The sequence below is a fragment of the Sardina pilchardus genome, chromosome 5, assembly GCF_963854185.1.
Source record: "Sardina pilchardus chromosome 5, fSarPil1.1, whole genome shotgun sequence".
Lineage (NCBI taxonomy): Eukaryota > Metazoa > Chordata > Actinopteri > Clupeiformes > Clupeidae > Sardina > Sardina pilchardus.
Window position 1 is genome coordinate 11,224,867 of NC_084998.1, and position 18,009 is coordinate 11,242,875.

The 18,009-nt window shown below is 40.3% G+C and overlaps 2 protein-coding genes across 2 annotated transcripts; both read left to right on the forward strand.

The window, feature by feature from the left end:
* Window positions 1–75: 75 nt before the first annotated feature.
* On the forward strand, window positions 76–9,107 carry alg5 (ALG5 dolichyl-phosphate beta-glucosyltransferase). Its single transcript, XM_062536431.1, has 10 exons — window positions 76–456; window positions 793–964; window positions 1,441–1,487; window positions 2,058–2,126; window positions 2,655–2,747; window positions 3,094–3,207; window positions 3,691–3,750; window positions 3,860–4,011; window positions 8,058–8,143; window positions 8,605–9,107. The coding sequence occupies exons 1-10, from the start codon at window positions 391–393 to the stop codon at window positions 8,718–8,720; spliced, it is 975 nt and encodes a 324-aa protein (XP_062392415.1). The 5' UTR covers window positions 76–390; the 3' UTR covers window positions 8,721–9,107.
* Window positions 9,108–10,864: 1,757 nt separating this feature from the next.
* smad9 (SMAD family member 9) lies at window positions 10,865–17,964 on the forward strand. The gene is made up of 7 exons (XM_062536432.1): window positions 10,865–10,978; window positions 12,186–12,773; window positions 13,151–13,405; window positions 13,948–14,058; window positions 14,575–14,796; window positions 16,520–16,776; window positions 17,247–17,964. The coding sequence occupies exons 2-7, from the start codon at window positions 12,362–12,364 to the stop codon at window positions 17,388–17,390; spliced, it is 1,401 nt and encodes a 466-aa protein (XP_062392416.1). The 5' UTR covers window positions 10,865–10,978; window positions 12,186–12,361; the 3' UTR covers window positions 17,391–17,964.
* The last annotated feature ends 45 nt before the right edge of the window (window positions 17,965–18,009 follow it).

Below are 18,009 nucleotides of genomic sequence, written 5' to 3' on the forward strand. Positions count from 1 at the left end.
GCACTAGTGGTCGCAGTTCCCCTGTCGCTACAAAGTTTCCATCGTGTTCTCCCTCTTGGCTGGTAGCGATGATGTGGTGTCATGATGGACTTCCGCATAGGTGTTTCTCTGTGAATGGAAGTAACTGCATAGCTGGCTTTGTGAAGTTTAATGTGAGGTTTTTAGAAATTCGCAGAGGTCTGGATAACCAACTCTCAATTAGCGGGTAGTTTTTGTAGATATTTTCGTTTTTCAGCCTGTGTCACCCATGAGTGTTGTAGAACCACTGAAAACACTTGTTAGCAGAAAGTGACTAGCCTATCTAGTCACACGTTATATTAGTTGATTAGTTGAATCTAGGTTGCTAGATTGCTGCCAATACTCACCACCGGTGTCTTGTTGGAATGGAGAATGGAGTTTTGTCTTTGTGAATTAGTTCAATGTCTGGTTTCGTTGGCCGCGCTTGTTTTTCTATTGGTAAGTGTTTCTCTGATGTTGTCATTTGTATGCTACCTGCCATCAGCCAGCTTAACCATTTGTCTTTCCTTCAACAACAGAATGCTGTCACTTAGAAACATATTTTACTGTATCACGAAGTAAACTTTAAATTGTTTATATGGATTAAACAATGTGTGAGTAGATTATTTAGATTATCTAAAGGAATATAAATCAGTCATTGGGAAGTGTCAGTACTCAACAGTGCATGCCAGAGGCATATAGTCTGTCTCAAACCGACTAGACTGTATAAAACAGGTCAGAGGTCATCCTCAGTCAGTGTAAACAATGAACTGTCTTGCTTCATTTGAACTACAGGTTGTAATCATAGCGCATGTCAGTGCCTCTGGGATGGTCGATTTAGGTCGTCATGAGAAGGAGAAATATTTCCTCACACCCCAGGGGAAGAAGGAGAGCTTCCCCAGCCTGTTTGACCCTCCTTCCCTGGAGCTGTCAATCGTAGTGCCCGCTTACAATGAGGAACAAAGAAGTAAGTTACCTTACTCGTTGTAAGTTACCTAGATGTAACACAATCTTGTTAATCATATTATAATATGTTCCCTGACATTGATCATCATAATGGGCTGGGTCATTCATTCCTGGTCACTGTTTGTGTAACCTGTTTGGTTGGTAAGCCAGTAAGCCCTTTGTAGTGCTGCTAATAGTAGCAACTGTTGTTTTAGCATAAAATTCAACTGTGAAAGGATGAAAACTATCAGAGACTGTTCTTATGAATGAAATTACCATATTTTTTGCATTAATCTATAATATAGAACATCTCTTCTGTAAGGGATAATTATGCAGCATATTATTTTCTTCAGTAAAGGTTATACAGTATGTATTATACCTTCTAGTATAAGATGGTTTCTCATCTTCTCATATATAGCCAACCACATGTAGGTTTATTTAACACGTAGGTTTGTTTTCATTTTACATGTGTATCTTTGCCTGTGTTACTTTTTGTAGTGCCTGTAATGATGGAGGAGACTATGGAATACTTGGAGAAAAGACAGGTGTGTATACTGGAGTGGTATTTGTTTATGTTAATGTAAATTTATTAGCAGACGTTTTTGTGCAGAAAAATTTACATTATATTTTCACCAAGGGTCAAACAAAACACGACAGAGAAGTAGCTCACCCCTACCATCAGTTTGGGGGTTTTGTTTTTGTTTGGGGCAGGCTGCCACCCACTTTTTTTGTTTCCAGCTTTCGGAGCCTGTGCTGCCTACAGAGACCATATTGAAACCGTGTACTGATGGAATGGGCAGCTAGTGGTCGTGAGGGTATTGCTGAATGTAAACACAAAACGTTTAATGGGTTTCAAACTGCGTAAAATCCTTGACTGCTCCTCTGAAACAGTGTACAAGAGGATCACTTGTATAATCTGTCTATCCTAATTAGGCTATGAACAACCAATACTTTAATATTTATATGTAAGCAGATCTAGTGTGAATTTGAGAAGAATCTTCCCTTGTGGGGACTTGGGAAGAAACATGATATGCATTTCCCCACCTTTAGGGGGCAGTAATGCACAGAAAACAAGTGACATGCAGTTGATTTTCATTTTCAATGTGTCTTTGCAGAAGCAGAAGCCTTCCTTTTCTTATGAAGTCATTATTGTTGATGATGGCAGCAAAGACAAGACATCCGAGGTACAAGATTGCATTCTGTTATTCAGTATTGATGGGAAACAATGAAAAACAGTGTTCACAGTTAGTAGATTCAGGAGTCATTGCCTTTTATGTGGTAGTATCCAAGTTTTAGTTAAATATGGGGTCATTCCTGTCTAATCAGATAGAATACAGAAAACATGTCTACAAATAAAATACTTTATTAATGTTGTACCAACATGTGAGGTCTTCACAACAAATGCACATTAATACATTAAGTATAAAATGAGGTGTGGTTGCATTTTGGTAAATTTCATAGAACTAAAATGGTGTGTGGTGTAGCTAGTCAATGGATGCACACTTTACAAGGCGCTTCAAATATCTGTAAGTAAGCAAGTTAAATCAATGGTGTTGTCATTCATTATTGCTAGAGTGTATGTAATAAATGGCACCATAACTGCAATTGGTAACTGTCCATAAACCATGACAAAGAGAAATTCATGTCATTCATTTACTTAAATTTGCTCAAGACTCTTTCTTTGTTTAATTGAAAGACTTATTATTTTTAAGGTGGCCTTAGGTTACTCAGAGAAGTATGGTGCAGACAAAGTGAGAGTCTTAACTCTGGTGAAGAACCGTGGCAAGGGTGGAGCAGTCAGAATGGTAATGTTGCTCCATACTTCCTATATGTTTACTTCTGTTGAATATTATAGCAGACTACCTTATGATTCATGTGTATGAATACCATCAGTATAATAACAAACATTTTGACAGTCCTTTGCTGTGTAAGAAAAGACTATTCTAGAAGGTCAGAGGCATAAATACAGACATGGTTCATGTCATACTTATTATGTTGACTTGTATTAAAACAAATGTCATTGAGCCTGCAAGGAGACACTGTTTGTTTGAAATGGCCAATAAACAGTCAGATTCGTAAAGTTGTGAGGAAACCCAAAGTCTCTTGCTGTGAAATAAATCCAAGCTATGTTTACGATGTTGTGTCTCTTAGGGAACTCTCAGCTCCCGTGGCAAACTCATTCTCATGGCCGACGCCGATGGGGCCACCAAATTTGAAGACCTTGAGAAGGTGGAGGCAGGCTTAAAGGACATCAGTCCCAAGCCTGTATGTATGCCAAACCCCATTCAATAACCATGACTATGCTAAAGAATGTATAAAAATACTTTACTTTGGAGGTTTTAAAGGGGAACTAAAGCTTCTGAGTCATTGGAATGGTTATGTGTCTTTTTTCGGGTTGAATGGCGGCCGAGCGGAAAGAACACCCTTGCAACTTTCGGCCAGCGGACCGGTGCACTGACAAACAAAGTCTCGCAGCCTCGCAACCATGCTCATGAAAAGGCAGACTGACCGATTGAGGAGTGTTGTAAAATAAAATGTACTGTACACGCGTAAGCTGTAGGGGAAGTTCTGCAGAGAAACCTGCAAGTGTAAAACGAGAAAACAGCGAAGAAATCGGCAAACCTGCATAGTTTCTCTTTAAGCCTCGGATATCTTGTGAGATATGCCTCCTCCAGTTATATCAGTGTCTTATTCTGCCACTGTGAGATTGTACTCTTCCTTGTTTTAACACACTGATGTTTTTTGCAGGATAATATGGCCATAGCCTGTGGATCCAGAGCCCACTTAGAGGAGGAGTCGGTTGCTCAGGTAAACACCACTTCTCCAGCCCTCTTCATTTGCTTCCTCTTGTTGCATTGCATTGCATTGCAGCCTATTTTATCTGTAATACTGTCTACTTTGTTCTGTTCTGTTGCAGCGGTCCATGTTCCGCACATTCCTGATGTATGGGTTCCACTTCCTGGTCTGGTTCTTCTGTGTGAGGGGAATCAAGGATACGCAGTGTGGCTTCAAGCTCTTCACACGAGAGGCAGCCCTGAAGACGTTCTGCAGCCTGCACGTAGAACGCTGGTATGCCATCTCTGTTCATTGGCATTTGCACATAACTCCTACACAAACTGATGTTATGAATAGTTAACATGATTAATTTTAGTTGCAATTTTCCACTTTTTGAAGTATGTTTGAAGGTATCATCTTCAAACTCATTTTGATGGTATATGTGGCCATGTGAGGAACACATAAATACACCAATCATTCATGTCATGACCTGCTGGCAAATTTAGATTTTGTCCGGCAGCTCAGGCTGGAAACCTGCACACATCTATCTCCCCTGCTGCCTGTCCACAACCTTTGGGTCCAATCACAAACTAGCTTATTCAAAAGTTGAAAGACTATCCAAGCGTACAGAGTCATTTGAACTATGCCCATTGATCATGCCTCTAGTGCTGTAGAAATAAAGCACATACTCCCCCCAGACTAATGCTCAATCTTAAAAGATTGAGCTTAGTATGGTGATGGCCAGACAAGTCCTCACTAACAATAATGCCAAAAGCCGACAGTCAGCATATTAGCAAGCGTTTACCAATGTTACAGTTTTTCTCAGTCTCTTTGGCGCATTTCTCAAATCACATTTGTACAAACTGCAAAAGCTTAGTTTATGCCTCAAAAGCAAATATTTATACCAACAAAACGGTCAGTGCAATCAAAATGACAAATTCAAACAGTTTGTCTTGTCAACATGACAGTTAACGCCGTAAGTATTTTCTAGTCAAGTCAAGTTTATTTATATAGCGCATTTCATACACAGAGGTCATTCAATGTGCTTTACTTACAAAAAACAAACAATAATAGTAGATAAGAGCATAGATGGGCAAAGTATAATAATGATAATCATAATAAAACATAAAAAGAAAGCATAAATCAAGGTAAATAATTTAACAATAAAGAATAATTAATAACTAGAAATGCAATTCCAAGGAATTACCAGTGCATGAAAATGCAAAAAAAAAAAAATGTATAGATAGATAATGTAGATACGGTTACTAAGGTGTAGCTAGGGTAAACATGGTGGTTGCATAGTTTAAAGAAAGCTGATAGTGTGAAGGTAGACAGTTTAAAGCTTAAACATTCCAGTTCTAACTTAGCTAATGATTTCTAACAGTTATGGCAAAAATGCTAACTATGTTAACAATGCTAACCGGGTTGATCAGCCAACTTAGTTGATGATTGCTAGCAGTTATGCTAAAAATGCTAACAATGCTAATTTTGCTAACAATGCCAACCAGGTTGATTAGCTAACTTAGCTAATGATTTCTAGAGGTTATGCTAAAAATGCTAACTATGCTAACAATGTTAACTATGCTAACTAGCTAATTTGCTAGTGAGGACTTTTATTTTGAAACATTTGTTGATAGGGTATCCATGGCTGCCACTATCAGGAGTAAAGAAGTTACTGTAGCAAAATCATGTTGGTTGCTATGGAAACGGTCATAAACGCTTAATTTTAATGGTTGCTATGTTGGTTGCTAGGTACATGGAGGTCTCATGTAGTTGACTGGAGGCATAGTTGATGATAACTGACAGTTGGAATGGTTGAACAGTTAAATAGTTGAGTAGTTTCAGTGGTTAAATGATTTAATAGTGTATTATTGCAGTGAGGACTTTTATTTTGAAACAGTTGTGGACAGAGGAAGTAGTGAAACAGGATCTGTAGAGTTAATGAGATTGTATGCTTCAAGCCTGAGACAGAAGGTGCCTCTCATATAGCGTTTACGCGTCCTCTCTCGCTCCTCGATCCTCACTGATCTACATAAAGAATGATGGCGCGGCAACAATGGGATAGTCTAGCCCTTCTTCTATCTTTCTTTATGTAGATCATTGAGGATCGAGGAGCGAGGGAGGACATATAAACGCTGCTTGAGAGGCACCCACAGTAAATACTTTAAAAGTTGTATGTAGAAAGTCTAATTAATGTTGATAGACAGAATGTTTAATGGATGTTGATAGGCAGATTGTTTAATAGATATTGATTGACAGTTTAATGGGTGGATGAGTGAATGGTCTGAAGAAGATGAATGGATAGAAGGTTGGATGGAATGTGCCTTATATTCTTGTTAAGAGAGACACTGATACAGCTCTCTGAGAGTAGTTGATACAGGTGTAATCAATTTAACTGGCTAGTCTTAAGAGAACCAGAGTGTACTCTTAAAGCCTGAGACAGAGTAAATAATTTAAAAGTTGAATGTAGATAGTCTAATTAATGTTGATAGACAGAGAGTTTAATGGATGTTGATAGACAGATTGTTTAATAGATGTTGATAGACAGTTTAATGGGTGGATGAGTGAATCATCTGTAGTAGATGAATGGATTGAATGTTGGATGGAATGGGCCTTATATTCTTGTAGAATGGAGAGACACAGCTCTCTACTGAGAGTAGTGGATACAGATACAGGTGTAATCAATTTAACTGGCTAGTCTTAAGAGAGCCAGCCTGAGACAGAGTAGATTGTTTAAAAGTTGAATGTAGAGCGTCTAATTGATGTTGATAGGCAGACTGTTTAAAATGGGTGGATGAGTGAATGGTTTGAAGAAGATGAATGGATATAAAGTTGGATGGAATTAGGAGGACTTATGTTGATACAGTTGATACAGGGGAACAGAAAATGTAGTCTCAAGAGAGCCAGTGTGCCTGAGAGAGAGAGAGAGCTGCTGCACCTGGACTGGCCACCTGGCGTAAGATTCTAATTGCTGCCGTGATGTCATAATGAGCAATGTTAAGTCTATGGGGAAATAGCTCAATGTTAAATCTATGGGGAAATCGTTTTTTAATTCATAGTTTAAAAAGTATAAAGGTTACAAAGTTGAAAAATACAAAGCCCACATCGCGTAAGTAAGACCTACGCGACAAAATTTGAATGGAGTTTCTGCGTTAAGCGGTTGAAGCTGATTTGCGTGCGTTAGAAGAAGAATAATAAGAAGAAGACCGAGGAAGAACAGTACAGTGCATTTTCATGCACTGTAATTAATAATATTAACAAGAAAACATAAAAGACTTAAGGTGGAATAATTAAAAGACAGATATAGGTCTGTTCTTAACAAACAGACCTTGCCAGAGTCTAATTTAGCAAACCAGTGACAGTGATCCTTCTCAAACACCCACAGCTGTTGCCACTCTTTGGGGATTCGTTGACGTACTGTAGGCCCGTCTGTGCGTGCACACAATATTACACAATAATATGTAATGAAAAATGTGCAAGGCAGCACTATTTTCTATTTCAAAGCCACAAAGTTGTACATTATTTTGTGTGGAGGGGGTTGATTTCAAGACTGTGGATATGTTTCAAATTGTTTCTGTTGACAAGAGATTGTGACAGTATTAAGTAAACAAAGGCTTTTACAGCATTGTGCAAATGAAAAATGACCAATATACAAATTTGGTCAGAGATGTGCACCACTGTACATCTTTCTATACATTCTGACATTCCTGTCTGTCAGGTCACAGTCATACTAGACAGACTATGACAACTAGTTATAACATCTATTTCAAGACATTTGCATGTGATGACACAAGCAATGAAATGAGGCCAATTTGTCAGTTGCATGGGTATACGAAAGAATGTTTTTATGTTTTGTTTTTTTTTTCAAAATGGGGAGAAACTGCTTCAGTGATGTACACAAGTGATAAGATGACAAGAGTTTGAACAGTTTTGAGAATTGCCATTCTGATCTGAGAAGAGAGCTAGAAAAACTTTGACTAGACTGTTGGTGGTATGGTGGTGTAGTTTAGCTCATTTAAGTATTTTAAATACTTTGAAGATTAGACCATTATTTACTTTAGGTACGTCTAAATTAATATTCTCAAGGGAAAGGAACGTTAAGGAGAACATTGAGGGAACCAACATGTAACCAACTGCTAACGTTGAGAGAACATAATGAAAACTTTCCTGCCAAACCAAGTGGCAACCAAAACCTAGCCAAAAGTAACTTGCAGGGAACGTTACTGGAACCAAAGGCTTTCGTAACTAGAACATTCTGGGAACAACAAAATGGCAAGTAGGGGAGAATTCTCTTCAAATTATGTTTGGACTGAGACTGTTTTCTGTGATTCCTTTTAAAGGGCTTTTGATGTTGAACTTTTGTACATTGCCCAGTGCTTCAAAATTCCAATAGCAGAGGTGGCTGTTAATTGGACAGAGATTGAAGGTGAGTTTAAAATGGGTTGTTAACTATTTAAAATGTATGCTACTTCTATTTTGTCTGTTACTTGGCAAATTATGTTGGTCTGTACAGGCACATTTTGAGAAAATATGGTTATGGTAATGCAGACAATTAGAAGATATGTGTCCATAACAATCATTTAATTAAAATAGATGAATATGACTGAGTTAAAAAGACTAAAAATAACTTAGGTTAAATTATCATAAAAAGTATTGCTTTAACATGTGTAAATGTCAGTCCAAAGGGGTATTCCAAGTATGTGATTCATGACAAATGGCTCTATGGTTTTGTTATCACTTACTGTAGTTGTTTGTTGTTACTTATTCTGATTAAATCACACAAGTTTGTCACTAAACCATGCACTTGCAATATCCCCTGGTAATCATCTGCAGTGGGTTTTTTTGTTTTTTTGTTTGATGTATGTTCTCTGTTCAATTTCTTGTCAGGATCAAAATTGGTACCCTTCTGGAGTTGGCTGCAGATGGGCAGAGACCTCATCTTCATCAGACTGCGTTATATCACTGGTGCCTGGAGGCTGGAGTCTCCCAGAAAAACCCAGTAGAGCCCCTGCCCTTAATTCATGCTAATTCACAAGCAGATGTTTGTGAGTTGCACCATGTTATCATGTTTGATGGCATAGCCACAATTTACATGCACTGTATTTTCAGTCAGTGAACAGTTACTTTTTATGTGTCAAACACTGGCACTGTAGCGCTTGTTATGAGATCATAATTTTTGTATGTTTTTCCTTACTGTCTTTTTTTGAAGGGTTAGAAATGTAGAATGTTTTGATTGGTGAAAGACCAAATGCAATCAGCCAAATAATACATAATAAAAGCTGAAATGGCAAAATGTTGGTCTTTCAATATTTAATGTCTTCACCTTAAAGGTGCAGTCAGCAATCGTATGCTATTTCAAGCCCATAGCATTTCACATTCAGCGAAGAGGTCACGATCTGCTGGCTGCCCATCCCATGCGTACACTGTAAAATCAAATGTCTCTGTAAACAGCCCAGGCTCCGAAACCTGAAACAAACAACAACGAAACACTTTATGGAGTTTCGCTGGGGTTTCTGATTGGGGGGCTTCTACCTCAGATATATTTTTGATATGTTTGGTCTTTGATTAAAATATAATGTAGGCCTATGCTGTTTTGGAAAAAAGCATTGGCTAAGAAATTGAGATCTATAAACATAAGATAATCCTGCACAATGGCAGACTGCACCTTTAATCTACGCTAAAGGCCAACAATTGTATGCTTACAATCCTTGTCAACTTGAATATTTTGTAGAGTACCTCAGTCATTTTCATATAAATCACTATACATATTAAAAAATAAATTATATCTTTACTTAAAAAAAAGATTTTTTTAAGAAAATGGGCATGTTAGTGACCGTGAAATATGTGATGCAACTTTTGGAATACTAAGGGAAGTTCATCTCTTGAAGTACAGTTACAGTTCTTGTTCTTGAGTCCAAATTAAATCTCCCTGTTAACTTCTATTAGGCCAGTTTGAGGTCTGGCAAAGATTAAGGGCCTGTTAATGTAGATCACTTTGTGGACTGCTGCGTACCGTGGGGAGTACATCCTGTTTGCTCCGTCCTCCTCTCCAGTCAGTCTGTCTGAGGAAGCTATCCCTCCACACCCCCTCCCTTTCTGTCTCTGACCGGTTTGAAATTGCAGTTTATGCACTTGTTTGTGTAATGTTAGACTGCTGGCATTCCATTCATCTGGGGGTTGTTTCTGAAATGATGAAACCTAAAACTACACAGGTATCTAAAAAAAAAAAAAAATGCAGACCAGTTTTTCGTTTACAAATGTGGGATAGTATTATACCGCACAGGAATCTTTTTTACTTCCACTTTTGTGCAAACGAATCAATTTATAACTCTAATCCAACAATGAGATGACACGTCACATCACAAATGTTTGCTCACATTATTGTATTGTTAGGTCCCCTCGGTGTAGCTGTAAACTGTGAAAATGTCAAACTCCTAGACTTTCTGTCGCCATTCAGGCTTGCGTCATTAACTGGACCACTCGGCGCACATACAATCAAACTGTATCCCTCCGCAATGAATGGAACTAGAAATTGAACGATCGATGCTTTCTGGCTCGTCGCCAAAGCCAATGACGGGGTCAAATTGAGTGTGGTTAAATGGAAAAGGACTGTGAAGTCCTTGCTGGTTGTTCAGCGCTGAAACTGCACCGAAGAAAGTTGCGGATTTAGATAAATGTCCATTATACACCTGATTTCCCCTTTTAATAGCTGTTAAGAATAGCCACTTCTTTAACTGGAAGCACCAATGTAATGTCACTTGTGATCCGTCCAGCGTAGACCGTTTTCCCCCCTCAGGCACCTGAAATAGCCAAACAAGTTGGTTGGTGGTGGTTACATTTTTGCGTTGTTGAGAATAGCCTAGTTTTTAGAGTGTGCACAACTTTTTATTATGACAGCTCAAACAATTGAACTAAGCAGGTGTATTTTTCATTATTATTTAGAACTCGTGTGATAGAAGGTGAATAAGACCATTTACAAGACTAACGCTGCCTTTTTGTAAAGAAGTCACTGGACCTGGCTATTTGTGTATGGATATTGAACAAGAATTGACGCACGCTTAAACTATCACACCGCGTCTGCCATTCTGGGAACGTTCCAGGGCAGCGGATGAATTCCGCACAAAGGCGGAGAGGCTCCCGTCTGGCTGACGCCGGTTTATGCGACTGGAGCGTCTCCGTCTCCCTGCAAACATACGCGGTACACCTCTGGGCAGACATAGGGATACTGAAAGTGGAGACTGTCAAGTTGGAGAAACGTGAGGTAAGACGTAAACTGACATTTCAATTTACTTCATCCAGATCAGTTATTTAGAGGAAGAAATGAAAACATATTTTTGTATTGTTAAGGTAGTTTTAATGCTACTGTAATACCCTGAGCAAGTGGCCATATGACTATTTGTCTGGTAATGTAGGTGTCACGTGACTTATATCCTAACTTATTTCGCTACTTTTATTCCAAAACTTGAAGGACTTGGGGTTATCTTGTAGAAGCTTAAAGCGCGTGACTGCAGAAGTTTGTCAATGATGCGCGGTTCAGTCTCAGAACGTAACGTTGGGAATTATAGCCTACCTGTATAGTCATCTTATAGCATTTTACTTTGACGTTGAGCATGAACAGTCATAACAAAATCTTAAAGTAAACCTTCACAATGCAAGAGCTTGTTTCAAGGCAGCCTTATGATACAGCATTAGGTGATTATGCCTATCTCGGCTCGTAGACTTGGTGACGCCAGTTTCATAAAGACGAAAACAAGAATGGAACAAAAGTACTCATGTCGCACTGAACTTACACGCCCTCCTCTTACCAACAGAATACATTGAGGCTACTGTCCGGCTGTTGTAGGATGGTACAAGACTATTTTATATCTTTATTATTTGTTTCTGTTTATTAGACTCATTGCCACGAACAGGCTTGCTTTGTAGGCTACATACTGTCAGAACCAGCGCTTGGAAATAACGAAGATTTCACGAGTCACGCAACTCACGACTAAATAACTGTCACGTTTTGCTCAGCTGGTTTGGGTAAAAATGATTTCAAAACGTTATTTAAGGCATAGTCTCATACAGGAGTTTAGATGTCAAGAGGGCATGCGGTCAGCGCTGGAGCTGTCCGTGTCTGTAGTTATTTATATCTTTTTTTTTTTTTTTTTTAAAGTGAGAAAAAAATCTGCTCAATATATTTGAATTAGTTATCAAGTCATTAATGAATGAGGGGCAGAACTTAAAGACACAATTTCTTTACTTGTGATAAGGTTATGGCATGCACATAGTAGTGTTTTAAATGTTATTATTGGAGACACTCCAAGCGAAGAGGGATGAGTAAAAATCTTGTCCTGGTCTTGCTTATCTCCCATAGAGTCATGCAAATCCAAACTGTCTGATCATGTTTTAATGTTAATTGAATTGACTAAGTAATTAAATTAACCATCAGTTTTCTAAAAAAAATATTTATGATTTTTTTTCACCAGATATTTCCTGGGAAAAAGAATAGTTCCCTGCTGGATTGTCTCATTCATCTCTCACCTGCTGTTTTGTGGATCCCTGGAACAGGCCACTTTTGCTGCAGAGTTCAAACACTCCTCTGGCCTTCCTGTCATTTTGACTGTGTCCCCTGTGGACAGACTGCACAACCACAACCACAACCATGCACTCCACCACATCCATCACCTCACTTTTCTCCTTCACCAGCCCGGCTGTGAAGCGCCTCCTGGGCTGGAAGCAGGGCGACGAGGAGGAGAAGTGGGCCGAGAAGGCCGTGGACTCCCTGGTCAAGAAACTCAAGAAGAAGAAAGGAGCCATGGAGGAGCTGGAGAGAGCGTTGAGCTGCCCGGGTCAGCCCACGAAATGTGTGACCATTCCGCGCTCGCTGGACGGAAGGCTTCAGGTGTCGCACCGGAAGGGCCTTCCTCACGTCATCTATTGCCGGGTGTGGCGTTGGCCAGACCTGCAGTCTCACCACGAGCTGAAGGCCTTGGACTGCTGCGAGTTCGCCTTCGGCTCCAAGCAGAAGGACATCTGCATCAACCCGTACCACTATCGACGTGTTGAAACACCAGGTAATATCGCTACTCTATAGCTACTCTTGGACACCCCAAGATCTTTGAGATGCCCCGTGTGTATTACTGGAGGAATATTTCTGCCCACTCACTCCAATGCCTTGACGTATAGAAAATGTGACCTATGAAATGGACATCCTATTTCTAAAATGTTGATGTTCACGAGTTACATTTGAAAATAAAGCACAAAATATAGACACAATTAGCATTGCATCATATTGCATATGGAGGACATGTGTTGCTATGTTGTGATCTGGTATCACTGGCATGAAGCTCATGCTACTGTAACTCCTTGAGGAAAATATGGCTCTTAGAGGGTACATAACGCCCTCCCTCTCGTACCTCCGAGCAATACCCTGTTTTGTGTTCCCTACCAGTCTTGCCACCAGTGCTCGTGCCCCGACACAGCGAGTTCAACCCGCAGCACAGCTTACTGGCCAAGTTCCGCAACGCCTCCATTCACAACGAGCCCCTCATGCCCCAGAACGCCACCTACCCCGAGTCCTTTCCCACAATGCCATGCAACGCCTTCTCCTCCCCCTCTGGGTCGCTCACACAGTCGCCCAATGCCGCCAGCTATCCGGACTCTCCCAGCAGTGCCACCGACCCTGGGAGCCCCTACCACATCACTGGTAAGCCTCTCCTTCAAGTGTCCAACCTCTACATGTGACAACAATTTAACATGATTAATTGAAATAACTTTTATATAACCACGTAGTACTGTAGTTTTAATGTCCTTGTCATTGTGAACAGATCATTTATAAGCATGACATGCTAAGTTCATTGAGTCAAGTGCATGTGTGTAGCTGTGTCAGAAGATTGGTGATGCTTCTTAGTCATATTGTTGCAGTTATTGTTGCCAAAGTGATGTGACACACACATACATAAGCCAACTTTTTGAGCTATGTTGCTGGGCAGTGTTCCTGAGTATTGCTCCTCTGGTACATTCCTGTTGATTTGGGCAACCTTTTGTGTCTGGAGAGCGTCATGATATTGTCATGATCATCAAACCAGAACTCACGGAAACAGTTGTGTGGTTTCCTAGAAACATTCCTCATCCCTCCATCATTCCTTTCCCAGAAACTTGCTCATCATCACCTTTACATGTCTATGTATGATGTTTAATTCCTTCGCTCGGTCTCTTATTTTAAATATCTCTGTACCACCCAAACAGCAGAGACTCCGCCTCCTCCCTACTCCATGATGGAGACTATCATTCCGGAGGATGTGAAACCGGCTGATTCCAATAATCCCTGCAAGCTTGTCTTCTCTGCCCCACACAGAGGTAGGACTCTGTTTCTCCACTCTTTATTTTTTGCTTATGGAACTGCAGCCAGTGATCCTGTTTCCTGATTTATCCATGCTATTTATACATGCTAGCAGACTCTTTGATGAATTGTATGATGTTAGATTTGATGTTCACTCTCAATTCTTAACGTTTTAAGAGTGTTTGACTGCTGTTTTTACTAGTATTCGGTGAGTAATACCATGGCTGTATCTCAAACCGCTACTTGCACACTTCAAACACTTAGTTTTGAATTTCCCCTTGGGGATTGATAAAGTATCTATCTGTCTATCTATCTATCTATCTATCTATCTTTTTTTTTGTATTGTGTTAAAAAGTCAATAAAAATTGCATTACTATCTATCTATCTTTAAGTATAGTGCAGATATTGGGACAATACTAACCATCAAAAAGTGGGCACAACGAAAGTAAGTGCTCAGTGCACGCTGGCAGTGTACTGGCAGAAGACACAGCCTACTGTACTGTATGTCTGACTTGTGAACTCTGACCTCGCAGACATGCGGCCTGTGTGCTACGAGGAGCCTGAGTACTGGTGCTCCGTGGCCTACTACGAGCTGAACAACCGCGTGGGCGAGACCTTCCACGCCTCGTCCCGCAGCATCCTGGTGGACGGCTTCACCGACCCGTCCAACAACAAGAACCGCTTCTGCCTCGGCCTGCTCTCCAACGTCAACCGCAACTCCACGATAGAGCACACGCGCCGGCACATAGGCAAAGGTGCGTCTGCTCAAGTTGACCTTGTGAATGTTGTTTAGCTCTGTTTTTTGGGGGGAAGGGGGGGGGAGGGCTACTTCAAAAGGAATAAATAAATTGACACAGATGGAAAATATTCTTGCACTCATTATCTGAGTCCTTGGATTCTAGAATATGCTTTTTTTTTCACCTCATTATTATTGCAAATAGGGTACAGAGAAAGGAAAGGGGAAGGGGAAAAAAGAAACAGTTGTCTGTCACGCTTTGTGTGGCGCCAGTCCGCACTGGCCTGTCGACGCCACATTTAAGGAGCCCCGTTAGACTGAGGAACTCCAGACTATCCAAATGTTGGCTTTTCTCGCGGTGTTAGATCTTGGCCCCTGTGCCAGGGCTGGGTAGAGATAAAACGTTGCCACGGGAGACGGCAGTGACAGTGAGAATCGCCCAGCCTGCGGGGGGGTGGGGGGCTTTGGCAGGAGGGAAGCCAAGTTTGCATTTTCGTCCGCAAGCTTGAGCCCCTCTCCGCGGAACAAAGCCAGGGATAGTGACATAAGCCAGACGGACCGTGCTCACGGAGAATGGGTGCCATTAAGGTTTCCGCTTGGCAAGCGATGAAAAAGCAAAGTGAGGTTTGTAAATAATAAATTGATTAAAGACATCTACTAGATTTACCGTCTCATTTCCACTCTGCTACAGAGAGCTCGATGCATTTTTTTTTCTCCCTGTTTTGCGGTTGTGGTCATAAATCTGCTCAAGCCACTTTGAAATATTAGGACCAGATTTATTTTTTTTCCCTTCAGACTTGTAAAACCTCAAAGCTGTACTTCAACATGATGGCATTTCAGCATTCCTGTTGACTAGCTGTGTTATCTGTTTTTTTCTTGATAGTGATTTATTTATTGAAAATGAATGTTATGAAATCTTCTGTAGCCTACATACTGTAATTGTATTGTACAGTATGTCACTTCGATTTAAACCAAGTCCTGCCCCTCAGGCAAAACATGACTTTTCATCTGCCATTTCAACAAGATATACTGTATTGTTAGCAGTGTTGGGGAGTAACGCATTACATGTAATTGAGTTACGTAATTTAATTACAAAATAAATGTAACAGTAATATATTACAGTTACTGTAGAAAAATGTGTAATTCAATTACAGGTACTTTTGAAATTTTTCAAAATTACAATTTGAATTACATCTCAATATTGTCAGCAAAACCTGGCAAAGAATATTGTATGTAAAAAGAACTGTTTCCCTCCACAGCCATAGTTTGATACGGGACCTTCTGATATGCTCTATCACGTCTACAGCGCCATCAGCGTAGGCCTACATGCCTGCCTGTAAACGTGTTATGATTATCATTATATTATCCTCACAAAAAATGTGATGCTAATTCATGTATTGAATGCCCTTGCTGCCTTGTGCGCTTGTATAGAACTGCTCGGCAGCCTGTAGACCAAGGCCGAAATCTTCGCATGGATTTGGGGACTATATATATCATAAAAAAATCGGAAAAGTAATCAAAAAGTAATCAAAAGTAATTAGTTACGTTACTCAGAAAATGTAATTCAAATAGTTACACTACTATTACAATTTAGACAGGGTAATTTGTAACTGTAACACATTACATTTCTAAAGTAACCTACCCAACACTGATTGTTAGGGACTGTAGAAAGTTGTCTATACTTATTAACGTTTGTAGTTCCATTCTTTACATTCTGATTGTTCCCTTTGTTTTACCTTTAGGCGTCCATCTTTACTATGTGGGTGGAGAGGTGTATGCGGAATGCTTGAGTGACAGCAGCATCTTTGTGCAGAGTCGGAACTGCAACTACCAGCACGGTTTCCATGCGACGACTGTCTGTAAGATCCCCAGCGGCTGCAGCCTGAAGATCTTCAACAACCAGCTGTTTGCCCAGTTGCTCTCCCAGTCTGTCAACCACGGCTTTGAGGTGGTCTACGAGCTGACCAAGATGTGCACCATTCGCATGAGCTTCGTCAAGGTAATGGAGACAAACATCAAATGTTGTGCCCAGTGATATCTGAAAGTGGTCACTGTTATATTGTTAGAGGTCATCTGATCGAGAATTGGGCCGTGTGTGCAGTTTTTGTTTCTTTGGGAGGAGTTCTGAAAGACATGTCAGTGTGTGTAGCTGTGCTTACTGGGCATGCTGTACTGATTTTTGGCCTGCTGCCGGAAGGCTCAACTGCCAAAACACTACAGCAGTAATGGTCCTTACTATCTAATTACAGTGGTCTAAATGCGATTTGTCAGACCTAACGTTCCAGTGTGCATGTTTTCTACGGTCTTTAAATGTGCTGGATACATATCTGTAGCTATTCTTCGGCCACGGTTATACTCTTTGCGTAAACCACTGATTTATTACCATATTCTGTCAATCATATTAGCTTTGATGTCGGCTGTTTAGTTGTTGTTCCATGAGTCAGTTGGATATCTTCTGTCGTTTCCTAGGGTTGGGGTGCAGAGTACCACCGGCAGGATGTCACCAGCACCCCTTGCTGGATCGAAATCCACCTTCATGGGCCTTTGCAGTGGTTGGATAAGGTCCTGACCCAAATGGGCTCCCCGCACAATCCGATCTCCTCCGTGTCGTGACAAGCAAAAGTGCAGGGAGGCTGAGAAGCCATCGGCATTGTGTTGTTTTTATAGCAAGCACATTACCCTGTCTGGAGTGGAGCATGTAGTGTGGGTATTTGTGGTGGACACAATCTAGGTATTCTACATCAAAGAGTATTTGAAGCATCGTATTTCAGAACTGTATTGCTCTCCGAGACTGAAATACTGTTCCTCTCAAATAAGGAAAATGCACTAAATTTAGGTCTGTGACCACTTCACTGTCAAAGTCCAATTCATGTTCATTTCAGTTGTGAGACAGCAAATGTTTAACTGGCTGATATTCCAAAACAGTTGTAGAATAGCTTTTGAAAAGCTTTGTTTTATTTTTTAAAGAATTTTTACTTCTGGCTTGAAATTTCTGTATGTGCAATGCAGTCAATGAACACTCCAAGAGCCTGGAGATGTATGGGATCATTACATAGGTACTAAAACTCCTGGTATTCTGTTACGTAGATGGTGCTTGTGTTGGTTACTGAACTGCAACCTGTGTAACATTTCATGTATATGTTTTGCTGGATTGTTTTTAATATATAAAGTTAATTTCTTCAACTGAGTTTCTATCTTTTTGAAGCAAGTGTTTTGATTGTAAAAGCAATGT